The 27,015-nt window shown below is 39.1% G+C and overlaps 3 protein-coding genes across 3 annotated transcripts in view; 1 reads left to right on the plus strand and 2 right to left on the minus strand.

Annotated features, from left to right (window-relative positions):
• Positions 1-1,752: 1,752 nt before the first annotated feature.
• On the minus strand, positions 1,753-12,505 carry LOC127640964 (sorting nexin-18-like). Its single transcript, XM_052123709.1, has 2 exons — positions 10,534-12,505; positions 1,753-3,013 (listed from the first exon to the last, which is right to left on the minus strand). The coding sequence occupies exons 1-2, from the start codon at positions 11,993-11,995 to the stop codon at positions 2,760-2,762; spliced, it is 1,716 nt and encodes a 571-aa protein (XP_051979669.1). The 5' UTR covers positions 11,996-12,505; the 3' UTR covers positions 1,753-2,759.
• A 1,585-nt stretch (positions 12,506-14,090) lies between these two features.
• On the minus strand, positions 14,091-14,860 carry hspb3 (heat shock protein, alpha-crystallin-related, b3). Its single transcript, XM_052125902.1, has one exon. The coding sequence runs from the start codon at positions 14,777-14,779 to the stop codon at positions 14,324-14,326; it is 456 nt and encodes a 151-aa protein (XP_051981862.1). The 5' UTR covers positions 14,780-14,860; the 3' UTR covers positions 14,091-14,323.
• A 2,764-nt stretch (positions 14,861-17,624) lies between these two features.
• The window catches only part of LOC127634964 (ADP-ribosylation factor-like protein 15), a 187,321-nt gene continuing 177,930 nt past the window's right edge, over positions 17,625-27,015 (plus strand). The window contains exon 1 of the mRNA XM_052114748.1: positions 17,625-17,846. The gene's annotated coding sequence lies outside the window, so the exon portion shown is untranslated. The remainder of the gene's footprint in view (positions 17,847-27,015) is intronic.

Here is a 27,015-nt window from a genome sequence, read left to right on the forward strand (position 1 = left end):
ATAAAACTACAATCATGTTGACAGGTATATCCTTTATGTTTTGTGGCTATACTTTTTATAAAGTGAGTATTTTAATGTTCAAAAATTGGCCCCGTTCACTTCCATTGTAAGTGCCTCAATGGAAAACAGATTTTTATTTTAAGAAAAGGAGGGATAAGTCAAAATACATTTTTGTGGAAATAAACATTTTGCCACAAATGCTGTCGATTATGCTTAACTTATTGTTCACATCCCTAATGACCAATTAATTTCCTTGACTTTTCCAGCCTTTTGATTACTGGACAAGGATTCCTGAATAAGGACTGCACTGACAAACTTTCTATAATGACTATAAAGACTATATAGACTATAGAACTTTCCATGACTTTTTAAGATTTTATACATTTCCATTAATTTCCAGGACTTGTAATCACAATTTTCGAATACCCAGATATTTCCATGACCACGGGAACCCTAAATATTTTACGTTTGTTGTCTCTGGAGGGAAAGGGCATGTTTACAATGCAGAAAAGATGGATACACTGAAATCTTCTTATACCTTATTTTGATTTCTATATGAATATGCTGTTTTCTAATTTAGAAATATCAAGAAACCTAAATGGCATTAAAAGTAATGAAGCTTTTTTGATGAAGATTTTGAGAAGGGGTTGCCCATGCCTGACAGTAGGAGGCTTGTTTGGCATGCCTCCCTGATAGACATCCTGCTGAAAGCAGGGCATGCTTCTGTGTTTACAGCCAGTGCTGAAGAGAAGCAGCTGCGCCACAGCCAACTACAAGAGTGGGCAGGTCTGACAAACAGGTAGTGTTCCCACAGCCTTGAAAAAGGCATTTGTGGCCATTCACAGGGAGCACTTCCTTCATTACATATCAAGAACAGAAATATCACTGTTGACTTTGACAGCAATAATTAAACTTGTGTAATAAAACCTACAGCATGTTGTCTAACAGTTAGTTTGCAAATTACATGACCATTAACTTTCATTCAAGAGTTTCAATGTATAGTATGCATTTCTTTTAATATTTAACAATTTTCAGTAACCATTTCGCTTTTTGCAGTAATTCAGTTCACTTAAATGGTGACACAAATTAATTTTGTAACATACAATTTTTCACTTAATTAACACGCTCAATTAACATGTATAAGGCCATAAAACTGTGTGTATAATAAAAAATTCAGATCAACTGCTTGTGAACTGAGTTAAAATCTTATTCATAAGAACAAGGATTGTGATATTGTAAAGACCCAAAGAGGATGTAAAGTGATGAATGTTGAAAAGTTGAATGTGGTTTTATTGCTGATGCAAATTAACCATCACACGTTTCTGTTGGCTATCATTATCATGACTTTCATTATGTAAACTATGAAAATAGAGCATAACCACATTTTTCAGTCAAACGATGTTGTGATAGTGTTGAACTTGAAACATAAATCCAATGATCCACTTTCACATTTTTCATGCTTAAACATGTATAAGAAAACAAGAGCCCCCTTAAAATCTGTCCTCTTTCCTTTCTTTTAGTATGACACTGGTGTTTGTAATGAAACAGGGGCGTCAATTTCAGTGTCTATGAAAGAGCTGAAGATATATGCTGAATAAAACAGGAAAAAAGAGAGAAAAATATATAAAACCTGCAACATTTGCCATAGCAGATGGTTATTGATATTTTTCTATTAATTCAATGCGATGTTCAATGCGTGGCTGACAATTAGTGCCTCCAACAAAACACAAAATATATATTTGATGCAACAAGTAAAGTTAGGTGAACAATTTATTTGGGAAAGTCTTTAACATTTTAGCAGTTAGATGATATTCTTCTTGGAAAATGATGAGTAAAAATCTTTAGTAGAAAATAAATTAAATAATCTGAGCACCCTGGAAAGTGTAAATGAATCCTGAGTGTGCTGTGCATTCTGTTAATATAATTTTTTTTTCCCTCAACTGTCTCAGTGTGGTGACAGGTAATCTGGTGGGAACTGCCATTTTTGCACATTGTGTTCTGCATTTGACCCAAAATATCATGGGAAAAAAACAGACTGGATACCAAATTATTCCACTGTATCCAGCTGCTCCTACGCTTGAAGCTTATCTCAAGCCTGAAGCTAACTTTTACTTAACTGTGCCACTTTAAGCTGTTGTGACATTATAATAAGATAATAAAATCAAACCTTGTAAAAACAAATCCTATCATATAATTATATACATTTCTTTTTAAGAAATTATAAAAATACCAACAAGACAGGATCAAAAGGCACAACAGAGATAACAGCGGCTCTGCGAGGCCTGTAAACATTTAGTCTAAGGTTGGCTAAGAAGGGCTCAAATGTTTAAAAATTGCAGTGAAGAGTCACAGAAGCTCATCGAGTCATATCAATATATCATTCAACTGGGAAGACTATGCAACACTGTCTAAAATATTACAATAGTAGCAGGATAAAAGACATAACATAACATGCTCTCTGTGATGTTAGGACAATGCCAGCATTCCCAACTTCTCTGTGCGTCACTTTCCTACTCACTAGCTTCACAGATAATACAGTCAAAACAAGTCCAACCATTGCAAGAGAGGTTAATAATAACCATCTCACTACATACTTCCTCCAAACAATATATAGTCCCTTACAACTGACATTAATTTCACCAATTTTAAACAGGAGGGTTCTCTGTTTGTCATATTGATAGAGTGGGGCTGGCAGTCCCTTGCCTGGATCTCTGTTGAGCGAGATGTATCTCTGTCTGTCTGATCCAAAGATGGTTTATTTAGGCATTGTCATACTTCTGCAATGCCTCCTCAAGCTTGCCAGTGATCTTCTGGAAGAAGCTGATCTGCTGTTGTAGGCAATGCTGCATCTGAGCTTTAAAGTCCCGCACTCGAATCTGATGGAAGTGCTGGATCTCGGCCAGTGTAGCGAAGGAGATGATGTTGCAGCGTTCCTTGATCCCGTCTGCTTGCTGGCTCTCCATCTTCCCTTCCTCTACATGCTTTCGACTCTCCTTTACCTTTGTTAGAGCACCTGTGGACAGAGCAGAACTTCACTTAAACTAAATATTGACAGACATTTCATAGACTTATTTTGTGATTTAATAATTCCGTAAGTGTGCAATTTAACAAGGTCTTGTTTTGCAAGATAGGATATCTCAGAAACCTTTGCAATAGGCCTATATGAATGTGGCTTTGACAGAAACATTGTTTTTCTGCCTGTACTGTGAAATTAAATGATAAGTCACTAGAAATCTAACTGCCACTTTTAAGATGTATTTGTAAATTTTCTACTTTTGTGACATCCTCCAGCCTTCATAACTGATGTATAAAATCATTGGAAAACACTATGGTTTCGCCCCACTTTTGCAAGTGGTAGGCCTATTTCAGTGCAAAAATCTGCATCTTGTTCACTAACCACCCACAATCTAGTTTTAGCTGGTGCAATCAGCACTGAGATATCTCTTCGTATCGAGTATGTAAACTGAATTTTTCCATGGAAACATGCCTCCTTTTCTATGAAAATTTGTCTCGTTATAGACAGCACTTCATTAACAAACCTATGTGCTATTTGCTCTGCACAATTACAAAAGCGGAAGCAGTAATTCATCAAATAACAATCAAATGATGGATAACAGCATTATAACCTGCCATATACCATATGCAGAGCAGTATGCTCTATGTGGTCAAGCACACTTTTGGCATACAGTATAGTGAAAGTAGTGCTGAGAACTGGCCGACAAGATCAGTTTGCATTTCCTTTATTGAATCAGGCACTAATCCAGTACAGACAACATGTGCAAATAAACTGGGCTTTTTTTCATAATTGATCCTAGTTGGGCTGAAATGATTAGTCGAAGTTATCGACAATGTCGACCATAAAAATGTGGGTTTCTCACCCACACCTATCATATAGCTACTGAAGATATTGATTTTACCACTGGAGTCGTATGGATTACTTTTATGCTGATTTAAGTGATTTTTGGAGCTTCAAATTTTTGCCACCAATTCACTTGCATTGTGAGGACCTACAGAGCTGAGAAATTCTTCTAAAAATCTTAATTTGTGTGCAGCAGATGAAAGACAGTTATACACATCTGGGATGACATGAGGATGAGTAAATGATGAGAGAATTTTAATTTTTGGTGAACTATACCTTTAAGGTTTTAAATTAGCAGCTGACTGTGCGTTTTCCAATTTATTACACTGTTACTTAAATAAATAAATGGTCATGAAATATTGATTTATAAAATTCTGAAATATTGAAGTATAAAATTCTTTGATTATGTGACAGAGACCATGGAATGATAAAAGAGACATGAAATTAGCACAGATGTTGGAATTCACGTGCCTTGAACAATGGTCAATTTCAGTTTAGCGGTCAATACACAAAAACATTGGTAGCATAGCACTTTACAATAAGGGTCCATTTGTTAACATTAGTTACTGTATTATGAATCAAGAACTAACAATAAACTGTATATTTTTACAGCACTTATTTATCTTGGTTAATGTTAGTTTATAAAAATAAACATTGTTAATCGTTAGACTAGTTCAAATTCATAATGCATTACATTATGTTAAAGTATACAACTTTAAACTTAAACAATGATAAATAAATATATGCATATATGCTCTTTGACTCTGTAAAGACCATAATAAAACTTGAGACAGAGTGAGTAAATGAATGACAAAGATGCTTCAAATTAAATGGCTGGAAATGAGATTGACCTTCAATAAGTGTCAAATACAGTGACTTGACTTAACAACAATCAAAATGATAAAACAGGTTCTCCCATTGTTTGAGAAAGAGAAGGGGTATAATTGTAAGGAATTACCGTTAATGATTCAATGAGTGCAGAAATGCTATTAGGAAAAGATTGCATCCTTACATTGATGTAAATATCTAGTGTATATAATATATAGTGTAACCTTTGTGTCACATAAATGGAACTTCTATGGGAATAGAGACATGCCTCACCAAATGGCATGCGATCAGCGTTACTGGTTTAACCTTGTCAGGCACACTCTGTACTGCACTTAAGTGAGAACGTGGCCTAATTTTTTTGTAACAGATCATGATGCTTGTTACGACTGCGGGAAGCAGGAGAAGGCAGACGGGTGTTTGGGATCCAAACGCAGTTTTATTTGAGACAACACAAAGTAAACAAACTCAGGAACAAATGAAAAGATCCACGATGGGAAAACACAAACTAGAAATACTGGATTTAACACAGGAGGGGTGCAGGAGTGACTGGGCAGAGAACATCCACAGTGGGCAGGGTAATCCACGATCGACCTGGTAAACAGTAGGGAACACGAACAAAGAGCAGTAACGGGCATAGGCACGAACATGAAATTCCAGACATCGACATGAAAACGCCAACGCACGTCAACGGGAAGGGAAAACAGCGGGGTTTAAATAAAGAGACAAGGTAATGACAAAATGACGGACAGGTGCGGACAATAACACAGTGACAGGGCCGGAAAAGACGGGAAGAAGGGAAGTGTAGTTTTCACAGAGACAGTGAAACACAGGCGGACAACAAGGAAGACATGACAGGGAGCGTGATCGGTAAAACAGAAAACATGGGGCGGATAACAAGAGAGCGTGACATGGAACGTGACTAGTGACGGGTGAAACAGAAAACACGGGGCAAACGACACGAAACACGGTGCAGGTGAGCGAGACCGTGACAATGCTATAGCATCTTTGAGGTTGCAACTATAGTACGCAATGTCTGACTCTGACGTCACCCTTCTGCACAAATTGTTCTACTTCTCTAAAACTTTATTAAAGGTTAAATCTTATGTCAAATGCAGCATGAATGAAGGTATAGAGGCTATAATTGAAGGCATACAGTATTAGTCTAAATCCAATATGTCATGATATAATAATCCTCTCTAAAAAGCCTTGTTTTACGAGTTGTGGAGTGTAGTCCTGCATGAGCAGATGGCTGACGTTCCTGCTAGTTGAGGAAAAACATGCAAGATATTCCCAAATCTCCCATCCCCCAAAACTCTGTACATTCTGCCTTCTGGCAAAAGAGGTCTTTGCTTGAGAGTAACCCAGATCCCTAAAATTCCTCCCACTAGTCAAACACTCACATGAGCACAGTGACTCACACAAAAACAGTGCAAAAGAGCATAAAGGACAAAGAGAAAGAAAAATGCACTTCAAATAGACATGGTGCATGTTAAGGAAAAACAGACCAGGCATGACAGATGGATTTCAGTCATAACCGAAATCAACAAACTTTAGTGGTGAGGCAGAGACTTTCAGTGAGTGGTGAAACTCTGAAGCACAACACAATGTAAGGAATTCGAGGGAAATGTTTACAGCTTGACCTCTTGAGTGGCTAACACTTATCGAATTTATTAAACCTTACATATTCTGTTGAGACCCACTAAACAGTGTTTTTATATTTGGAAGTCCAGAAACACCAATGATACGCATGTAAAAACGATCATGGTAATTTGATATTAACCTCTTATCTTCAAATGACTTAAGCAGATATTATTGAAGATGCATTGCTATTTTTTTATCGAGAAAGTAGGCTGCTATTTGCAGAAATGTGACTGGTATTCATTCTCGTAAAATTTTTTCTGTTTGGGGTCAATTTGACCCAGGTAAAACTTATTGTGAAAAACATAAATCAAAGAAATCAAAATAACCCACTGGCAGGAGTTTATATACAGTATATAGTGTGTACACTAGTCAGAGAATATTACCATCTGTGAAAATGTATTGCATTTGCTCATATTTTATACCTGGGGTCTATACCTTTTCATGGAGGATGGCTAGAGCATGACATTAAGTTAAGATTTTGTAAATAATCAGTTCCCATGTAATAAGGAAAAGGTATGTAGTATCAACCTGATATTTCAATGTTAAGGATATTTTTCAAGCTATTATAATGGCTTTTGGGTCTCTCAAACCACAAACAGAATATGAGGATTAAAGCATTTAAGATTAGATAAGAGACATATTGTACATACATTACTAAAAGTACATAGCCTACTAAATAGAGGCTATATGCCTAAATCAAATCAAATAGCCGCTAGGCCTTTATAATAACCATTAAAACAGGTTCTGTTCCCCCAATCAAGGCATCTGTACACTTTATTGCTGCCAAGCATGTATGAAAACAGCTTCTGGAAGGTGGAACATCAAACACACAGTGGTAGTAAGAAAACCATAGAGGTTTGCCACACAATAGAGAAGTATGAAAATTGTCAGAGAAAGAAGGAGAGACATGTGGAAGCTACACTCAACTGAGCCACAACAATGTCTGTGCTGCCGCAGAACCTTTTCACCCTTTACGTGATGTGCTATTACACAACACATTGCTGTCATTCATCTGCAACCGGAGACCAGATATTCCCTCCTGACTCCCCCAGACCATATTACACATCCAAACACTCAACCTTTTTTCATTCACTTCAACCTGATGATAACACAGGTGGCACATTATATATTCCTGCATGACAAAGATACAAATTTTTGGTTTGTTACAAACAAATGAGAAGGCAAATGAAGATCACTGCCAAAACAAGGGTGACAGCAGGTTTAATTTGCTTTGGAACTGAGGGATATTACAAAAGTCATCATCTGTGAATTACTAGACATTTAGCATGACTGAAATCTATCATCTTCTGGGTTGGATCCTGTGACTCCAATAATTGTCTTTCCTGAAAAACAGCAGTGACAGTGAAGGTTAATTTATACATGCAGGGCGAACGGACTTTGTTAGTGTGTCTAAAAATTGTGACAAAAAGCACATTTTTGTTCAGCTAGTGTGTTCGTTTGGTGAAATTTCTCTTGTTCCTGCAAATCGAAGTTGAAGAGCCTTGATGACATGATAACACCAACCATGGGTGTGGCTTGGTCGTAATATTATTTACAATTGTGTTTGCCAGTTGAAGAGATTGTAGCTAGCCAGGTTACTACCTTAACATTAAAACAAAATAATTATAAAGCCAGACTCTCCAAAGTTGTTCAAAATGTACACTTTTTTTTAATCTGATGCCCACCCTAAAATTCACATTGTGTATTGCAGACACAGGCTATGTTCACCTAGGGAGCTTAAGTTCGTTCAGGAGAAGAAAAAAAATTATTCCATGGTATAAATTAGGCTTTAGTTCACAGATTTATGTAAATAGTAATTAAATACTTTCTCTTATGGCTGAGGAATTAAATACAAAAATAGGTCTTTTTACTTCACCTAGAACAGATTGACAAGAGATAATTTTAGACATTATGCTAGCGCACTGAATAATGGAAATACCACATGCTTCTTCAGCCAATCATATTGCACATGTTTGAACTTCCCCAGTTTTAATGTCCAGCTCACATTTGAGTTACTACTCACTGTCATAAGAACCACATATACTATAACATAATTTTTTGCAGTGTATGACCACAAACCAAACCCACAATAATTGTTTTATTGCTTCTGACAGATAGACGAATGAATGCCTTGGGGAAGATAAGGCAGGAAATTATTGTTGTACTGTTTTTTCCCTTAGGGGGGCTGAGGGTACTGAATGTGTCTGCCAACAGCTTCTAGTCAGAGAGCACAGTTTGAAGACCACATCTATTTTTTGTTAGAGGTGTAGAAAAGGGAACAGCTATTCTCATTTCCTTCTTTTGACTCATTTTATGGCTTGCTGATTTTACATGATAACTCTAAGTGTGCCTACTTTTTCTCACATTTATTTGAGTTAAGTGTGAAATTGTGGGTGCAGCTATACAATGCAGCAATGATCAAATTTGCACATCTGTAGACCAAAAGCACAAGGTCGTTTTGCCACCTTAATGTTATTGAAGACAATAATGTTTTAGGACAGTAAATAAACATTTGCTAAAAGAACATGTGTGGGATTTTATGTAGGATTCAGCAAGCTGCAGGTGACCAGACAGTCAGACTGTGAATGGGTGGATCAGTTGCAGCAGGGTCAGCATGGCACTAAGTCCTCTATGCATGAAGTACAACACAGCATTTCAATTTGTCCAAAGCATTGTGCACTCACAATGCAGTGACACTGGTCTCTATAACACCATGCTGTAGCTCATTAAACATCTGCTTGACACATGTAACTGTCATAAATGAGTCCAGCTTACATCCAGGCCACTTTTTCAAGCTTTGTGGCTCACATTTTGGAATCTAAACAATCACATCAAAACATTCTCAATATACACTATCTATAGCATATAGCAGACATACGCATGCTCAACTGCTACTCTGTAGCTCACAGACATCCTCTGTAGGCTTATACATAGTCACACACTATTTGTTAATGTTATGGTTACACTGTGGTCTTGAGTAGCCAAATAAAGTTGGCCTGAAGAAACAGCTTGTAAATCTCAGTGTTGCCTATATTTCGAGACAGACAGACAGTGAAAACATATTAAAAAACATATAAAATTCCTCATCACACCAGTGAAGATGAACGAAAGTACCAGAATAACATAAAAACCCTTAAGAACTACCCTAAGAACACTCAACAACTTGGCTTGTGTGAATTTATAGTAACTTCATCAAGTCCTGTCTTTAAGGGTTCTTACGCTCGAGGCAGTAATTGGTTTCTTGTGATTCATGTGGATTTAGCTGATTAATTTAAAAACAATATTATGCTTTAAACTACTGCACTTTGCATAAGTAAAATGATAGCCTGGAATAAAAGTAAATCTGAGCTTAGATTTTAAATAAAACATTACAGCCTGTCAGTCAGTCTAAGCCACAAATTTGATGATGATATGATGATGATGATATGATAGAGCCAAAAAAATGAAGTCTTCTTAAAAATAGTTTCAGACCTGTTTTAGGACCCGTAGCTCTGAGAAAAACAAACATCTGTAACTCTGAACTACATAAGCTTCACACATATTCAAGCATACAGCTGACGGTGTGATTGCTATACTCTTGCATGCTTTCTGGGGTTCTTGCATATTTCACTTCATTAAGTACATAAAGAAAATTATAAATAAATCTCATCATGATTGTATCATTATGATAAAGGATTAACAAGCTCAGTTCTTTTTTAATTAGATCAAAGACTTATTATTCTGTATTTGTCAGAGATGTGTCAGTAAATCAGAATTACCATTGTGGCTAAAATAGCCATCCTTAAATCAACACTATTGACTAAATGATCGCTGGTATACTGAACCTCTCTTGCAACTTTCCTTGAGCAGGGTGCAATGTCAATAGTTTCAGTCTTTGTCATCATATGGATCATTTACCGACCACATGAAAAGCATGTCAGCCACAGCTCACCCCATGTGACTCAGCGATCAGATGAAACCAGAAGAACCAGTGAACTCATCAGTGGCACTTCAATACAAGCAAAACCATTCAGCAAAGCAAATTGTGGTTAGGAGAGCACAGAGAGCAACAATGCTTACTGTGACCCTAGTATAGCTTTTGATATGATCATGTGCCTTGTGTTAAAAACTACATCAATATTGACCTATCTCGGTGAAGCAGTTTCATACATATTTGGATAATGATGATGATGATACATATAAATACACAATGCATAAATGATTACCTTTCTGTACATGGATGATATCCGGGTAGTTAGTAAGGTGTCCTTGGTACAGAGCTAGCAGGTCCATCACTGGATCCAGGTCTTGTTTAGGTTGCTCCACAAAGTAGTCACCAATATCTTCAAAGGCTACCCCTGTGTATGCAATTGCTTGGTTCAAACCAACTGAGTATGGTTGCTGGTCCAGCTCAAATGCTTGACTTAGATACTTAAAAGACTGTCCCACTCTCTGATATTCTTTCTTGAACCCAGCTATCTGTTTCCTTGCAAACTCACCGAGCGTGGCATTCACTTGGATCACACTGTCATCCATTTTCTTGGTGAAGGCCTTGAATCCATCAATTCTGCTTTCAACATCTTGTAGGTCAAGAGGGGCTGCAGGAGTGCTGATGGTGAGGAAAAAATGGGCACCGACCAGCTCATCTTTCTCGGCTTTCCTCTTCCCTTGCTTCCAAATCTTTTCATCCGTGCTGGGGCAGGTGAGGAAGTGCTGGAAGACATCACACTTGGCAAGCACAGGGTGGCTGGTCATATGGTTCATCCACCATATCAGCCCTCTTTTCCTCTTCAAAATAAAATCTTCTTCGAAACGCCCAGTGGCTTGTTTTTCTGGGATGTGTGGCACTGAGATGACAGGAAATTTCTCCACTAATCGATCATAGAGCCAATCGAAATGCTTATATCTTCTGTTGACTTGACTCTGCATGTGGGTAGGAGTCAGTTTGTAGGAAATGTAACTTTTCATGCCTTTGAATTTAGTCTGCTTAGTTGGATCATCAATAGTGCAATTGAATGGGTATGGGTTTTCCTGCCATTCTGGGCCATACTGACCCATCACAACACAGATTTTATCCCCATCCTTCACAAAGCCAGATGCTTTGCCCAGCACGAAAGCCTCCCCTCCTGACTTTACAAAAGTTGAGAACCTGTTCAGATTTCTGCTGACTGTAGCTGAGCTCTTGGCTTGCTGTGCACCTCTAGGCATAGAGGATGTGGAGACATTGTAGGTAGAGGGGCCAGTTCCATCATAATTCCTGTAACCTCCACCAACAACACTTGGCTCGTCTGCTACAGATGAATTATCATCCCATTCATCATCCCAATCATCATCACTGCCTGGGGTAACAGGATGTTGTTGAGGTAGACCAGAGTAGTCTGTGAAGCTGGATGCTGGCGCGTTGTTGTAGGGCTCTTGACTCTGAACTTTGCAGGAGGAGTCAAAGCCACCAGTGGGAATACTGGCACATCGAGAAATGTTGTTGTTAATAGAGGAGACGCAGTCATTCCTCAAGACCTCAACGTAGGACGCAGGTAAAAGCCCCCTCTGTCCTCCGCTGTTCGTTCCCTCCAACCAACCCTCAATGTCCTGCTCGCTGTACAGAGTAACTATCTCATTTTCCTTCACCGTTATCTCCCCCGGGTTTTCCGAATTAAAGTCATACAGAGCTCTCCCGCGCATAGCCATGACGCCAACAAGTTGCTCCTTATGAGGCTAGGGTATCAGCCAGCTAACTCGAACCCAAACTATCTCACTGACCCCCGTGTTACTGACAACACAAGGGGCCGTTCAGACTGAACGCGGTTGTCTCGAGTTAAAGTTCGTTTTAACTACAAAAACTACGTCTAAACAACAGGGCGCTCCTGCGCGAGACACTAGGCAAATAGCGAGACGTGGGGCTACGGTCAAAGACGTCCGTCTAGCGCGTCTTTACACAGTAAACAATTGAAAAGCAGCGCGGAAAGAGGCAACAACGCATTCGGTGTGAACTGCCCCTTACTCGTTTGCTGCGGGGACCGTAAATACACAATATCCAGGTTTCTATCCGCACCAGACATACAATATTTTGACAATCAATCAGCTGCCTTGCTTCAGTTGGACAGAACTGTGAGCAGAAGTCATTTCTCCATCCGTGGTGTTTACAGTCCGGAGCCCCGTTGCTGTGCGCCCGTCCTACACGAGCCGCAGTGTATCTCACTCGAGCCAAACAGAGCAGATCTCAGCGCAACCAGTCTGGGTAGTCGAAGGCGGAGCAACCCTGAAAGCATGAAACCAGGCAGCACGAATCAAATCTAACAACCTGATATGGGACTGGTCTCTTTGACTAACTTTTTTTTTTTTATATATATATATAACGTTTTTATCCCTCTATATTCATTTATTCATGTGGTGCAATGAAAACCAGATCAGCGACAGCGACATAGACAAGAAAATAAGTAGGCTATGTCTCACAAATCAATTCAACTCTAAGATTAGGGCCAAAATGATGAGATATGTGATAACAGGGCCATAGCAAGGAATTCTGGGCCCCCTGACTCTGTATTGCTCTGGGCCCCTCTCATATGAAAAATTGTTGACATTAAAACAGTATAAATTTTGTTGTGCTTTTTTTTTTTTTTTACTGCAAATTCTCCTCTCTGCATATTAGGCGGTGATATGCTCAAATAATGCAAATCTCCAAAAACAAAAGAAGAAGAATGTGAAAGTGAAAGTGGAGATTGAGAGTAAAAAAGGACTTAAACATTAATCTGTTTCTCACTCACACCTATCATATCACTTCTGAAGATATTAATTTAACCACTGGATTCGTTTTGATTATTTTATGCTGCCTTTATATGCTTTTGGAGCTTAAAACTTTTGGTACCCATTCACTCGCATTGCGAGAATCAACAGAGCTGAAATATTCTTCTAAAAATCACCATTTGTGTTCAGTAGAAGAAAGAAAGGCCTACCCATCTGGGATGGCATGAGGGTGTGTAAATTATGATTTTTGGGTGAAATATTCCTTTAAGCTCAATTGACAGCATTTTTGGCATAATGCTAATTACCACAAAAAATATTTTTGACTCATCCCTCAAAATCTTGGTGGTTTAATCATGGTTAGAGTATGACACTTACAATGGAAGTGAATGGGGCCAGTCCATAAACATTACAATACAGACACTGTATCAAAAGTATAGGCATAGACGTAAACATAATTTTACTGTGATAAAATCAGAGTTTTACCAACATTTACAAGATCACTAGAAGATGTAACGCTGCAAATAACTTTACACATACAAGGTTTGTAAGTGATAAACCTTAAATGTGTATTTTAATGTTAATGGACTGGACCCATTTACTTCCATTGTAAGTGCATGCTGTACTATGATCACAGTTTTTGCTTTTTTTTTATTCTTTAATAGTTCTTTAACTAAAAATTAAATAGAAGTTTAGATAGGCCTTTGCAGTAACCTATATTATGCAACCATGCCCACCAGTACATACATTTGTGTAGTTGTCTAGATTTGTCTGTACATTAGCACTATGTCGTAGTATTGTTATGCTGTTAAACATGAATGCAGTTTGACATAATGAGGAATGACATTATGATAGAGCTTAACCTTAAATTCCTGCAATGAGATTGTCATTGCAATCACAGTACTTAATGTCAACTTGAATAAAACATGTTGGCTCAATATTAAAAAATATTAAAGAATTGTAGATTTTCTACAATCTTTTAAAAAGTAGATAACTTTTTTGTTCGATATGAAGAATAGATAACAAACTTTTGTTTGGCTTTATAATACTTTTATCAGAATTGATCTAAACAAAATTTCTGGCAAAAACTACATAGTTGATGATAACTCTTATGCTGGCAAGCTTTGCAGTTACAAAATTCCTAGGATGACAAAGCAATACTGTTGTGCACACAGCAAATAATAGCCAATTGCTTCAACAGGGAACTGATATCAAAAACACTCAACGAACACAACACATGTATGATCATGTCATAAATGGTGTTGTCATCTCTTTTTACAAATCACACGCTGGCCACCATCGATCCTTAGTCTCCACCACAAGTATCCCATCATGACACAGCATGGCATTGAGGTCCCCTGCCTTGAGATGACGGTCAGGCAGCTCATACTGTCTAGTGAAACTCCGTGACACAAATCCATGCTCATCCATCCTCACTCCATGCTGACCTCTGATCAGCAGCCACCCCTCAAAGACCTGGATGAGTATGTCCTCTGGTTTAAACTGAGTCACGTCCAGCAAGACCCGAAACAGTGGCTCTCCTGAGTCCTCGTCCTCACTGTCTGATTGCCCCACTTCAGTGTCCACTTTAACTGGCAAGCATTCAGGTCCCGGTAGGGCAAAGAGTCGATGGTCTTCAGTGCATTCAGCAAGCTTCCTGGTTATGAAGTGCTCCTGGTGGCGCACGGGGCATGATACCCAGTGGGAAGTTGTTATTCCCTCTCCTGCCATGACACTTGGGCCAGAGATTCTCTTTATTTTTTGTGTGTTGTATGCAAAGAAACGTGTTGCTGATAGCTCTAACCAAGCTATATAAAGACTGCCCTCAGCTTATGTTTCTAGAGTGGGCAGGGGGGAAACGGTGTATCTATGAAAAGATATGGGGTGGACCATATTTAGAGCTGACAAATATAGGCCAAATTCTTGCTTAAGTTTAGCTGCATAACAGGTATGACAATAAATGTATTGAAATTGTATATGCAAACTGATCTGAAATGATAATTCTATTAAAATGATTTGGAAGTTAATAATCAAACATGCCTTCTAAGCTTAGTACCTTACCTTAACAGAAGTGGAAACCAATGTACACGTAAAATAAATTAAACAGTAAAAATTAACTTAAATTATATGCACTATAAAATATATACTATTGTCTTTTATTGCAGTTTACAGACCTTTAATGCTCTCAAAATACATTTTGGGGAAAGAGATTGAGAATTATTAATTTATTTTGTTTTGTAGCAAAAAGGAAAAAAAAAAAAAAAACCTTTTCTTTAAGTGATTTCATAATTCATGTATCAAGTTCACATTGACCAAGGACTTACCTGAAAATAATTTTTGGTGTGTGAAGTAGAATAGTTTATTTTAGGGGTTTTCAAATTGATAATCCTCTTGCTAGGGACCCCCTTAATAAAATATAAAGGCGACTAAATTAAAGACTCATTTCTGCTGAGTAAGAAAAATAAAAGTGTGTTATTTTAAAGACAGACAACATGTTGTTTGCAAAATTAAATAATTCGCTTTTAAATTGTCATTGTACTAAAGTGAAAAAATAAATAAGTAAAAAAGTAATAATATTAATAATATTTTCTCGAAAAAAACGTACAAATTTTATATTAATTTGACTGTGTATACCTTTTTCTATACACTATTAGAGTAGGCTTATACTATTATATAACTATTTTCATCTCAATTCCAATTCATGCATTCCACAAAAAAAAAAAAAAAAAAAAATATGTTCCAAAGCAGCTTTACAAGAAATATATACCTTTCAACCTTAACAGTCAGTTTACAGGTGAGAATGATGCATCAATGCTGCCACCTTTTGGATGTTTATTAAGAGTGCGGAGCTGATATAACGAAATACAAATTCTCCAAACTTACAAATAAGCTTGCAGAATTGATGCACTTGTCTTTGTTCTTTCAATTGACATACATAGTAGCCTATATATTTGTGCACAAAATTGGTCTCAAATTGTTTGAAAGGGAAATAAACACAGGTCAGAATAGATAATTTAATTTAAATTTCAATGTGTCAGTCCTATTCAGTGTTTAACTAATGGTCATCTGAGACCCTTGGTAACACTTTACAATAAGGTTTCAATTGTTAACATTAGTTAACAACATTAGTTAACAAGGACTTGGACAATGGACATTACTTATTAAGCATTTATTAACCTAATGTAATATTAATTCCAACATACTAATCCATTTTTAATAATTTTGTAAACATTAGTCAATGCTCTATGAACTAACATGAAGTAACTATGAATTATTGTATTTTTATGAACTAACATGAACTAAGATGAATAAATTCTGTAAAAAATAATATTGTTCATTGTCTGTTCATGATACCTAATGCATTGTCCAAGAATGCCTTAGGTGTCATGCAAAATGCAAAATGGATTTTTATTGTAAAGGTAATATATAGGCCTATTGGATATATTTAGGCACACCAGTAACATGCCGTGATAATCAGTATGTTGTTAGGTATTTATCAGTATCCTTCTCTGGATTGTTTAGGTCTTCAATATATACAGCCAGCTTCCTTCTTGTACATTTATGACACTCTTTCTGACTTTTTCCCCCCACTCAAGAATACACAATCATTATCACTATCCCCATTATCATCATTATCACTAGCTACCTTCGTAAAGGGCAACTATTCATATTATAATAGTTTTTCAAAATCTCTTTATCACAATTCATAATATAAATGTATTTGTCTCTTCTTTGAAATAAAAATACACTTCAGGACCAGGGGCGAAAATTTCATCAAAATGTTGGGGGGCAATAAACATAACAATTCTCAAGAGCAATTTTTGAAGGGGACACCAAGGTTTTTTTTGTTGTTGCCCCGTTTGCATTTGTATTATTTTATTTCTTAAAAAATAATTTTAAGAATATATCATTATATTATTTACAATACACATATTTTAATGATATTTTAGGGGGGGGACAACCCTCAGATGGGGGCGGGGTCCTGACCCCCATCCCCGACCCCCCGCGACTTCCGCCTATGTTCAGGACTACTGTTCATTAACATATGTGGCCTTTATTGTCACTTGTAGTCCTCCTAGTGGAATGGTTTCTAAAATTCAAAACAGCTGGGTGTCCTGGGGAAGGTGATCTTTGTTATGTGTTCTGGATTAATGCACCATTGTGAGATTACAGCTCTGTATTCCCTCTTTGGAAATGATGTGTTCTCAATTGGAAGATGTCTCAAAGACAGACACAGACAGTATTTTTAAGTGGCTGAAATTGGCTTATTGAACTGAAAACTCAATCTTGTTTCTTCAACTTCAGATTGAAGATATTATTGTAGTCAAATTTTATCAATCAATATCTTCAACATTTTAGTATTATGTGTGTAGTAATGTAAAAGTGACTAATCCAATTAGGAGTTTTATTTTGCACTATGGAGTCACTGAGATGGTAATCTCTTGAGACAGCACTGTACTAATCCCATTTAGTTGTTGTCACTCTTTCTCTCTCTCTCTCTTTCTCTCTCTGTAGTATTTATCATTCTCCCACCTCTATCTGTTGTTTATTTATGAATGGGGAATGAAGAGAACTATTTCCTCTTACCTCTATGCTTTCAGCTGAAGAAGGACCATTGATTCTCCTCCATATCTTTCTGTGCTTCAAAACACATTGCCTATTCAAAGGCATCCTTCTTCTGACCTCATTCAGTTACTGTGGCTCGGCTTGTTTGTTGTCTGGGGTAACGCTGTTGCTGGGGATGATGTCAGAACGCATTCAGCTCTCAGTAGCCCTGTGTAGGATTGGCTTTTACAAGGTAAGCCAAGCAAACATCTCCATATTTAGCAGCTGTCTGAATGTCATATATTTTATGCTTGCACCCGTTGATGCTTTCTATGTGATTTTAGCTATAAATCATAAAGTAAAAAAGAAAGTTATATGGATTTATATTTGATTGTATAACAATGTAAAAGAATACATGACATTACAGGTTATACAGTATATTCAATGATATATAAATACAAATATGTGTCAAATTACTGTAAATACACTGATATATTCACAGTTCTCTGAATATTTTAAGATTTGCTTGTATGATTACAGTAGCTGAAGTCATAACCTGTGTATAGCTGGAATCAGAAGGCTTTTTCATGGTAGCAGCAATACAAAAAGTATTAAACTCTGGTGAATATTAGCCTTCCTTCATCTGTTGGGAATAATATGGCACAGTTAAAACTATGGCAAAGTTTTTGACAGTTAACTCCTCAGATTACCTTCTGTGCTTTTATATAAGAGGTCACAGGGGTATTTCAGAAATGTACACTTAACAAAGCTGTTATTCTATTTTTATGTTTTCCTTGTTATTAAGTTTTTCATAAAAAAATCTAATCTTCCCATTTAATGTGTCTCTGCCTTGTATCAGTGTTATAAAGGTAAAAGTTCCTTCTGTTGGATGAAGTCCTTTAAGATTGCTGTTAACATGATAGGATTTGTAATCAGGACTGTTTATGAAATACATGGCAGCATTGTAATAATAATAATAATAATACATAAGTCTTATATAGCGCTTTCCAAGGAACTCAAAGACGCTTTACAAATGAAACAATCAATGGTGAGAGTGGTATTATAGATTGTAGGCAAGGTGAAACAGATGGGTTTTGAGCAGTTTTTTGTAGGTGGTTAGTGAGTCTGAGTTTCTAATGTGGATGGGGAGTGAGTTCCAAAGGGTGGGGGCAGCGATGGCGAATGCTCGGTCCCCCAAAGTTCTGTGTATTGATTTGGTGATGGGTTTGAGAAGGCCTAAGTCGGCAGAGCGGAGGCGTCGGTAGGGGCGGTGATGCTGTAAGAGGTCTGTGAGATATGGAGGTGCCAAGTTATTGAGGGCTTTGTAAGTGATGAGCAGAACTTTGTAATGGATGCGCTGTTGTACAGGGAGCCAGTGAAGCTGTTGAAGGATATGGGTGATGTGGTCTCTGGAGCGGGTGTGGGTGAGGAGGCGGGCAGCGGAGTTTTGAACGTATTGCAGTTTTTTTATATCAGAGGATGGGAGACCATATAGGAGACTATTGCAGTAGTCGAGTCTTGATGTAATGAATGCATGAATGAGAGTTTTCGCAGCAGATGTGGAGAGGGTAGGGCGTAGACGAGCAATATTATGTAGGTGGAAAAAGGCAGTTTTGGTGATATGACGGATATGGGGCTTAAATGTGAGTGTGGGTTCAAAAATGAAACCAAGATTTCGGATCTGGGAAGAGGTGGTAACTGTATGGCAATCATTGTAAACATTTTGAACATTGCAAGTCCATAATTTTATTGGATATTATCATTTAAATTTCTGAGTCATGTTCACTTCAATGCGTACATTCATTTCCAGTGGATAGGCTCCTTCAAAACCAGGTTCTCACAGCACAGCAGTGCATTTGTTTAGCCAGCCAGGGTGACCATCACTTATTGTAATGTTTTTGTTCACACAAACAGGCCCACACAACACACAAGACTTATTTTAACATGGTGGCAGCTTGGGAAAAGTAGTTCCCTATCTGTCACTCACTCAAAGTTGTGTCGATGTAGTGACACTAGGGGTCACTCTTGAGAGCCCGAGACACCTCTTATCTTTGATAAAAGGCCAATGGGAATTGGCGAGTGGTATTTGCATGCCACTCCCCCGGACATGTGGGTGTAAAAAAATGTATCTTCATATTTTCATAGCCGAGCGGTTGATGGTTCAGCAAGATGAATTTCCCACGGCTTCCATTCTCACCTCTGCTGGATCCTTATGGCGCATTACAGCGGCATCTCCCTTCTCTGCACGGGTGCACTGCAGAGATCACCCCTGGGCACTTCGGCAGATCATCTAGAGTATATTCTAAAAGAGTATTTTCCCTTCTAAAAGAGTATATTCTAAAAGAGCGGCACACATCGGAACGTCTTTTTACAGACTTAAAGATGCCCTTCTGGTTATGTGTTATTCCTGGATGCGGTCGATATCTCTCAGCTTCAGACGGCCATGATCTCTGTCTTTTGTGCCCCATATCCTGCCCCAGTGCAGCTCAAGATCCCACACCCCGTCTGCGTGTGACCAATGGCGTCTCCCTGTGGCGGCTGCACCGGCTCCGCCTCAGCTCACCCCGCCGTCTAGCCCCCTGCAGGAAGCAGACGCCACCTATCTCACGGCCGCCTGCTAAGAAGAAGACTTCTAAGCACCCCTGAGATGGGCGACCAAGGGACGAGAAGACCTGCTGTCCTTGAGTTGATACACAGACCACTTCATCCCCCGATGGAGGGCTGGGAGGAGAATCTTTTGTTCCCTTTTTATCTTGTTTTGCCGCATGCTCAAGTAGCTGCGGTACCCAAACTTTCAACAAAAGAGCAGTACTCTTATTCCCTGTGTCACATAACCAGTGTGTACCATTTCACTTTGGCAGGTCCAGTGCCCTGGCGGCAGTTGTCCCGCCCCCTGCGCACCAAGCTGTGGCACAAACATGCTCAAACCCAGATGGTTTCGACGGACCGTGGGGACGAAGCACCTCCTTCTCCCTCCTCGACCGATCCGCTGGTGAGTATCAGGAGTCAGGTAAGTGCTTCGATGTCTCTCGATTCAGCACCGCCACAGGGCTCAAGCCCCGCCCCGGGGTAAGGCCCCACCCGCCCATACGTCCAACGAGATTGTCTCCTTGGTCCCCCTTGCCTGGAGCACTGTCTAACCTGTCGCGATGGCTGACCCGGACCGCCTAATTCGGCTACGCGATTCAGTTCGCCAGGTGCCTGCCCAGGTTCAGTAGCATCCACTTCACCTCGGTGAAGGACTAGAATGGTGCAACCTTGTGTGTGGAGCCTGTCCCTCTGGCCGAAATGAAGAACGTGTTTACAGCCCCTACTTCATTATACCAAAAAAAGGCGGTGAGATGCGGCTAATGTTGGACCTACGAGTACTGAACCGGGCTTTACACAGTCTCCCTTTCAAGATGCTGACGCAAAGGCACATAGTGAGCGTCCGAAATCAAGATTTGTTCACAGCAGTAGTCCTGAAGGACACGTACTTCCACTTCTTGATTCTACCTCGACACAGACCCTTCCTGTGGTTTGCATTCGAGGGTCAGGCGTACCAGTACAAAGTCCTCCCTTTCTGCCTGTCCTTGTCTCCTCGCATCTTCATGAAGGTCATAGAGGCCGCCCTGTTAAGGGAAGTGGGCATTTGCATTCTCAAATACCTCAATGAATTACTAATCATAGCTCACTCTCGAGAGGCATTGTGTGCGCACAAGGACCTGGTGCTCTTGTACCTCAGGGCTTCGGGTCAACTGGGAAAATAGCAAGCGCCTCCCGGTTCAGAGCATTTCTTTTCTTGGTCTGGAGTTGGACTCAGTCTCGATGATGGCATGTTTTCTGACATGTTTGAAGGCATTCAGACAGAAGATGGCGGTTCCACTGAAACTATTTCAGAGGCTCCTGGGGCATATGGCATCCTCGGCGGTGGCCACACCGCTCGGGTTGATGCATATGAGATCGCTTCAGCACTTGCTACGAACTCGAGTCCCAAGATGGAGATGGCACCGTAGTACACATTGCGTGGCCATCACGCCGATCTGTCGCCACCTTTTCAGCCCTTGGAACGACCTCACATTTCTACGGGCAGGTGTTCCCCTAGAAAAGGTCTTCACTCACGGAAGACCTCAGTAGCCTTCCACCTGCATTGGTAGACATCATCATTCAGGCTAGGGCCCCCTCTATGAGGCGACTGTATGCTTTGAAGTGGCATCTGTTTGCTAAGTGGTGTTCTTCCCGATGCAAGCAGTCTCTGAGCAGCTCTTTGTCTGCTTTGGTGAACAGCGGAAAGGAAGCGCTATCTCCAAACAGAGGCTTGCCCACTGGATAATTGACGCCATAACTAAAGCTTACCAAGCTCAGTATGTGCCGCCCCTTGCAGGGCTACGAGCCCATTCCACCAGGAGTTTGGCAGCCTCCCATGCTTTGACCAGTGGTGCCTCTCTAACAGACATTTGTAGAGGAGCAGGCTGGGCTACACCCAACATATTTGTGAGATTCTATAATCTCCAGGATGAGCTGGTTTCATACTGTGTCTTAGCAGGAACGAACAGGTAAGTATGGGTCATCTGGACGGGTATGTCGCTTGCACATATAACCCCTTGCAACATATAATATACTGAGAATGTTTCCCTGTTGGTAAACTGCATCTTCCTCGGGCAGAAGCCCCTCTGCCCCAGTCACCATGCTCGTAGAGCCTCCTCCCCCATTGGGTAGGACCTTCCATGGGACTTCTCCCCATGAAATACATCTGACTAGACTCGGCAAGACCATGTGACGTATCTCCACTTGAAATAGTCTCTGCGGTGTCGAGTTGAATGAGGGAATATGGCCTCTTCATTGTGTTCATGTCATGGTAAAGCAAGACTTTGTTCATTGCTGTTAGGAGCATAGCTTTCCTGTATGGAATAACAGTAAGATGTGTTAAGTACCAGTTTTTTCTATTTCAGGTGGCCTTTATGCCAATAGTTTGAGTGACAGAAACAATGTTTGGAATCCTTAGGTTTACAAAGGAAGGTTGTTTTTTTTTCACTGGGGTAATATTTTATAAAGAAACACAATGGTTATCAGACGAGTGTGCCAGTATGTTCATTCAGGACATCATTGTAAAGTCATGAAATGAGCTGCTGTGCAATGCAGCTCAACAATACTAAAAAATTTAACCTAATTACTTCATAAACAGTTCAGATCTTATACATGCTGAAAAGACTGTCTTTGACAAACATTGTGTCAAAGTATTGGCAGGCTTGTCAGATATTTTGTTTTTAAATTATTTTTATTGTACGTGTAAAATTGAGACTACAGTACATTTATTTCCAATTCTTTGAGGAAGTTGATTGTGATTATATTGATTTAGCAAACTTTAGCTTATTTTTTAGAACACCATGTCTCAACATGTGTTCAATAGTGAATGAAACATATTTGGCAGGGGTGCAAGGAAAATTTTGAAAGACCCCGTTTACACCTGGTTTTAAGATGCGTCTCGGGTGATCCGATCACTTGTGGTCAGACGAGACACATTGCTGTTTACACCTGGTAAAGCTTAATTGCATCTACTGTGACCACTTGTGTTTCGGGTTTCGAGGAGAGGGTCTCTGATTTCAAGAGTATCACTCTGTCAGTGTGTTGCTGCATGACAATAAACTGCAAAAACGTCACAAAAGACATAGAAAGTCTGAAAGAACTGGCGTAATGTTTCTCCCAGATGCATCTGAAATTTAATCTAATCACAAACGCAACATTTTGAGCAGACATATCTATTATTGTAGTGGATTACATGTATCAAACAACCTAGATGTTCACATTTCTAATAAGTGTCTGTGCATGTTGATTTCAGACACACTGAAGAAGATCCGAAATGTTCTCGTGTTTGTGTATGTATGTTTTTTTTTTCTTCGATTGGACGATTATTTACTTTTAAAGCTGCTCATAACCAGCAAAGTTTAAACTCTTGTTTTAGGGCATCGGTTGATTGATATGTGACTGGTGGCACTTATCTGTTGCCGAAACGCATTCAGGATGGATTGGCATTTACACCTCAAATGTGATGTGGTCTCATGCCACATGTTTGTGGTTTTTGAAATCTGATCACAAAAGGATTTAGATCCCGTTTAGATCTGAATTTAGTGCTGACCACATGTGATTGGATCACCCAAAACGCATCTTAATACCAGGTGTAAACGGGGTCATTGAGTGAGGGCTTACTACTGAAGAAACTTGCATGAACATTTTCCCTTTGAGATGATAGAGCTACTGTATGTGATACATTATTCCATATTGTTGTATTACATCCATACTAAGCTACCTGCTTCAATGTAGGCCTAATAGTTTCAGTAGGCCTATGTAACAGATGTTATACTGTACATCTCTTCTAGTCTTTCAAAAAGCAACGAGCAAACAGAGCTGTGAAATGCATTTCCTGGTTGCCTCTAATATCACTTATTGTTTTCAGATCTTTATACCAGATGCAATTTTAGACAATGGCATAATAGTTGACTTGCTCACTTTATTAATTAATTAATGCATTTATTTATTGCTGTTGCATCTCTATTTTGTTCTCTTATGAACACTGACCATATCCCAATCAAAGGAAACCAGTAGTTTGTAAACCAACCAACTTTGTAACCTGTTCCACATAAAAATAAAGGAAGGTCTGCGCTCTGAAAATGTCTTCATAAGAGTTATTTATTCTTTTACATCAGGGGAATTAAAGCACAAATTCTCAGCCAAATGCCTTCCTCAGTGTCCTGTTCCACATAGCCTTGATAGAAATTAGTGATCTTTTAACCTCCTCAGACCTGAGCTTTGGTTTGGCGTGCATTTTAGATTTCTTCTAGCTTTTTGGGGTTAGGAGGGACCAATACATATAATAACCAGATATCATCTTTGAACATGAAGCACTTTTTGAAAAAAAATGATGTCCACATATGTGGACACTGGGTCTGTATTCATACAAAAAAAATCAATACACCATTGTGTAACAAAGTGCAAAGCTCTTTTATTTACAGCCTGAGCACGGCTGAACATTTTTCGTTGTTGCTTGGGTTGTCCTTCAAAGCTTGGTCCTGGTGTTGGCTCTTCAAGGTCCTCGTTTGAGCCATCAGACTCAACCTGCTGAGTCCGACGTCTGGGAGTGTGCAAAACGACAGTGCTACGGTCTGAACGATAAGTTTCAGCACGTTTATGTCCCCGGGTGGCCTGTGGAATGGGGTCTTCATCCCCACTACTCTCCTCCTCGCTGCTGCTTGGCTCCTGTTTTGGAGGATGGTAATCAACGTCATTTACAGGTTCATCATTGTCGGACCAGTCTTCTACCTCGGAGTTGTCCCCAGAAATTGAATCCAGTATCAATTCCAGTGCCGTTGACGCAGGAAAACGCTCTGGAAATGAGATCATGAGGAAAATAAAATAAAAATCAATGTAAAATTATTTATCACACATGCAATGTCAATATATACTGTTATAAACTATTGCAATTGATGTTTTCTAACGAATTCTTCCCAAACTAAGTTTTTGCCAAATTTTTCAATCTTATGCGCGACTGTGTGTGTGTTTTGTGTGTGCGTGCAATCGCGAGTGAGCAAGATAGTGTGTGTGTGTGTGTGAGTGAGCATGAGTGTGTGTGTGTGTGTGCGCGTGAGTGAGCAAGAGTGTGTGTGTGTGTGCGATCACGAGTGAGCAAGAGTGTGTGTGTGTGTGTGCGTGCGATCGTGAGTGTGTGTGTGTGTGTGTGTGTGTGATCGCGATCGAGCAAGAGTGTGTGTGAGTGTGTGTGTGTGTGTGCGCACGATCGCGAGCAAGTGTGTGTGTGTGTGTGTGTGTGCGTGATCGCGAGTGAGCAAGAGAGTGTTTGTGTGTGTGTGTGTGTGTGTGTGTGCGCGTGCGATCGCAAGCAAGAGAGAGTGTGTGTGTGTGTGTGTGTGCGCGTGCGTGCTCGTGATCGTGAGTGCGATTTTGCTAACATTCTTATACAGTTTCAAGGAAGCTAAGTCCCATTGTCCACATATGTGGACATCAAATTTAGCGGCATAGTAAATCTTTACTGTTACAAAAGTTTGTCAAAAGTGCATGCCATTTTAATCATACAACACTATTATGCATAACTTAACAAGAATCAACAATGAAATGTTATTAGATTGTTTACCTTGTGGACGTTTTGGTCTGGAGTGGCTGCGTGACATGTAGCCTGTGTTCTCCGCCATCTTTAAATTATTCATGTTAAATTTTTTTCTCTCCTGACGCCACAAGATGGCAGTGTAAGTGTCCTCGTTTGTGAAAAACATGTTCCAGTTACACAGAATTAAGTATTATGCTGCACACAACCAAAAATGTGATGTCCACGTATGTGGACACCAGGTCTGAGGAGGTTAAATTTCTCTTTAAACATTTTCTTTGATCATGGGACTTTGTTGAAGTTAAACAGAGCTTGTTGTGATTGATAATGTTCAATAAGATAACAGATCATCCAGTTAACTGTGTTAATTTAGCTATGAGCTGATTACTTTTTCATAGTTCCAGATCATGTTGGAGAACTTTTCTTTTAAATCAAATCAATGAAATAAGTTTGTTCATTTTCTCCTTAATGACAGATATTGGCATTAAACATTAACATATTCAAGTTCATTGTGGTATTAATCATTAAAAGAATAGGCTTTAACAAAAAATAAATTATAGCATCAATTACCTGACTAACATGCCTTAAAATTACAAATGAGCTTTTTTGTTTTCAAGGTTCCTGTTCCTGTTAATGTTAACAGCATCACTAAAGCTTAAATCTGGTCTTAATCCTATAAACCACTTCAAATTATTTGCTTAATACCGATTGATCTACTACAACAGTGATTGATTTACAATGTGTAAAATGAACCTCAAAAACAAACTACATGAGAACCACTTGGTGGTGCTATTTCATTATTTATAACCCAAAATCCTTTGCACTGAAATAATTTATTTTTAATACAGATTATTTATATTCGTGATTATTCTGTAACCTTTATTCTGTAACCTTTATATGTAGCAAAATGAGGGTCAAAAGCCCAAGAGTTGTGGTCTTGATAGTTAATATACAGGAACAGATCCTTGATAGTTGTGGGCAGTTTGTTTATTTTATTTGGCAATCAGAGTGTTTCAATTTAAACAAGTCGTAATGATTTGCTCCATGCTTAGTTTTGCTTAAGTTATTTTTGTCACCTTTTAAGAGCACACTAGCATATAGATGGGTTTAAAGCTAATAGCTAATAGACACCAGTGCAGGCTCAGTAAATCCTAAAAGTCTAAAATGACAAATAAGGCAGTGTTTCTCAAACCTGGTACTGGAGGGCCCCAGCAATGCACATTTTGGAGGCCACCCCTGGTCCAGTAGACAGCAAGGCATTGGAGATGAAGGACGCTGGCCTCAGCACCTTTGCCTTCCTCTATAGATTATGTGACCATATTATCTG

The sequence above is a fragment of the Xyrauchen texanus genome, chromosome 4 (genome assembly GCF_025860055.1).
Source record: "Xyrauchen texanus isolate HMW12.3.18 chromosome 4, RBS_HiC_50CHRs, whole genome shotgun sequence".
NCBI lineage: Eukaryota > Metazoa > Chordata > Actinopteri > Cypriniformes > Catostomidae > Xyrauchen > Xyrauchen texanus.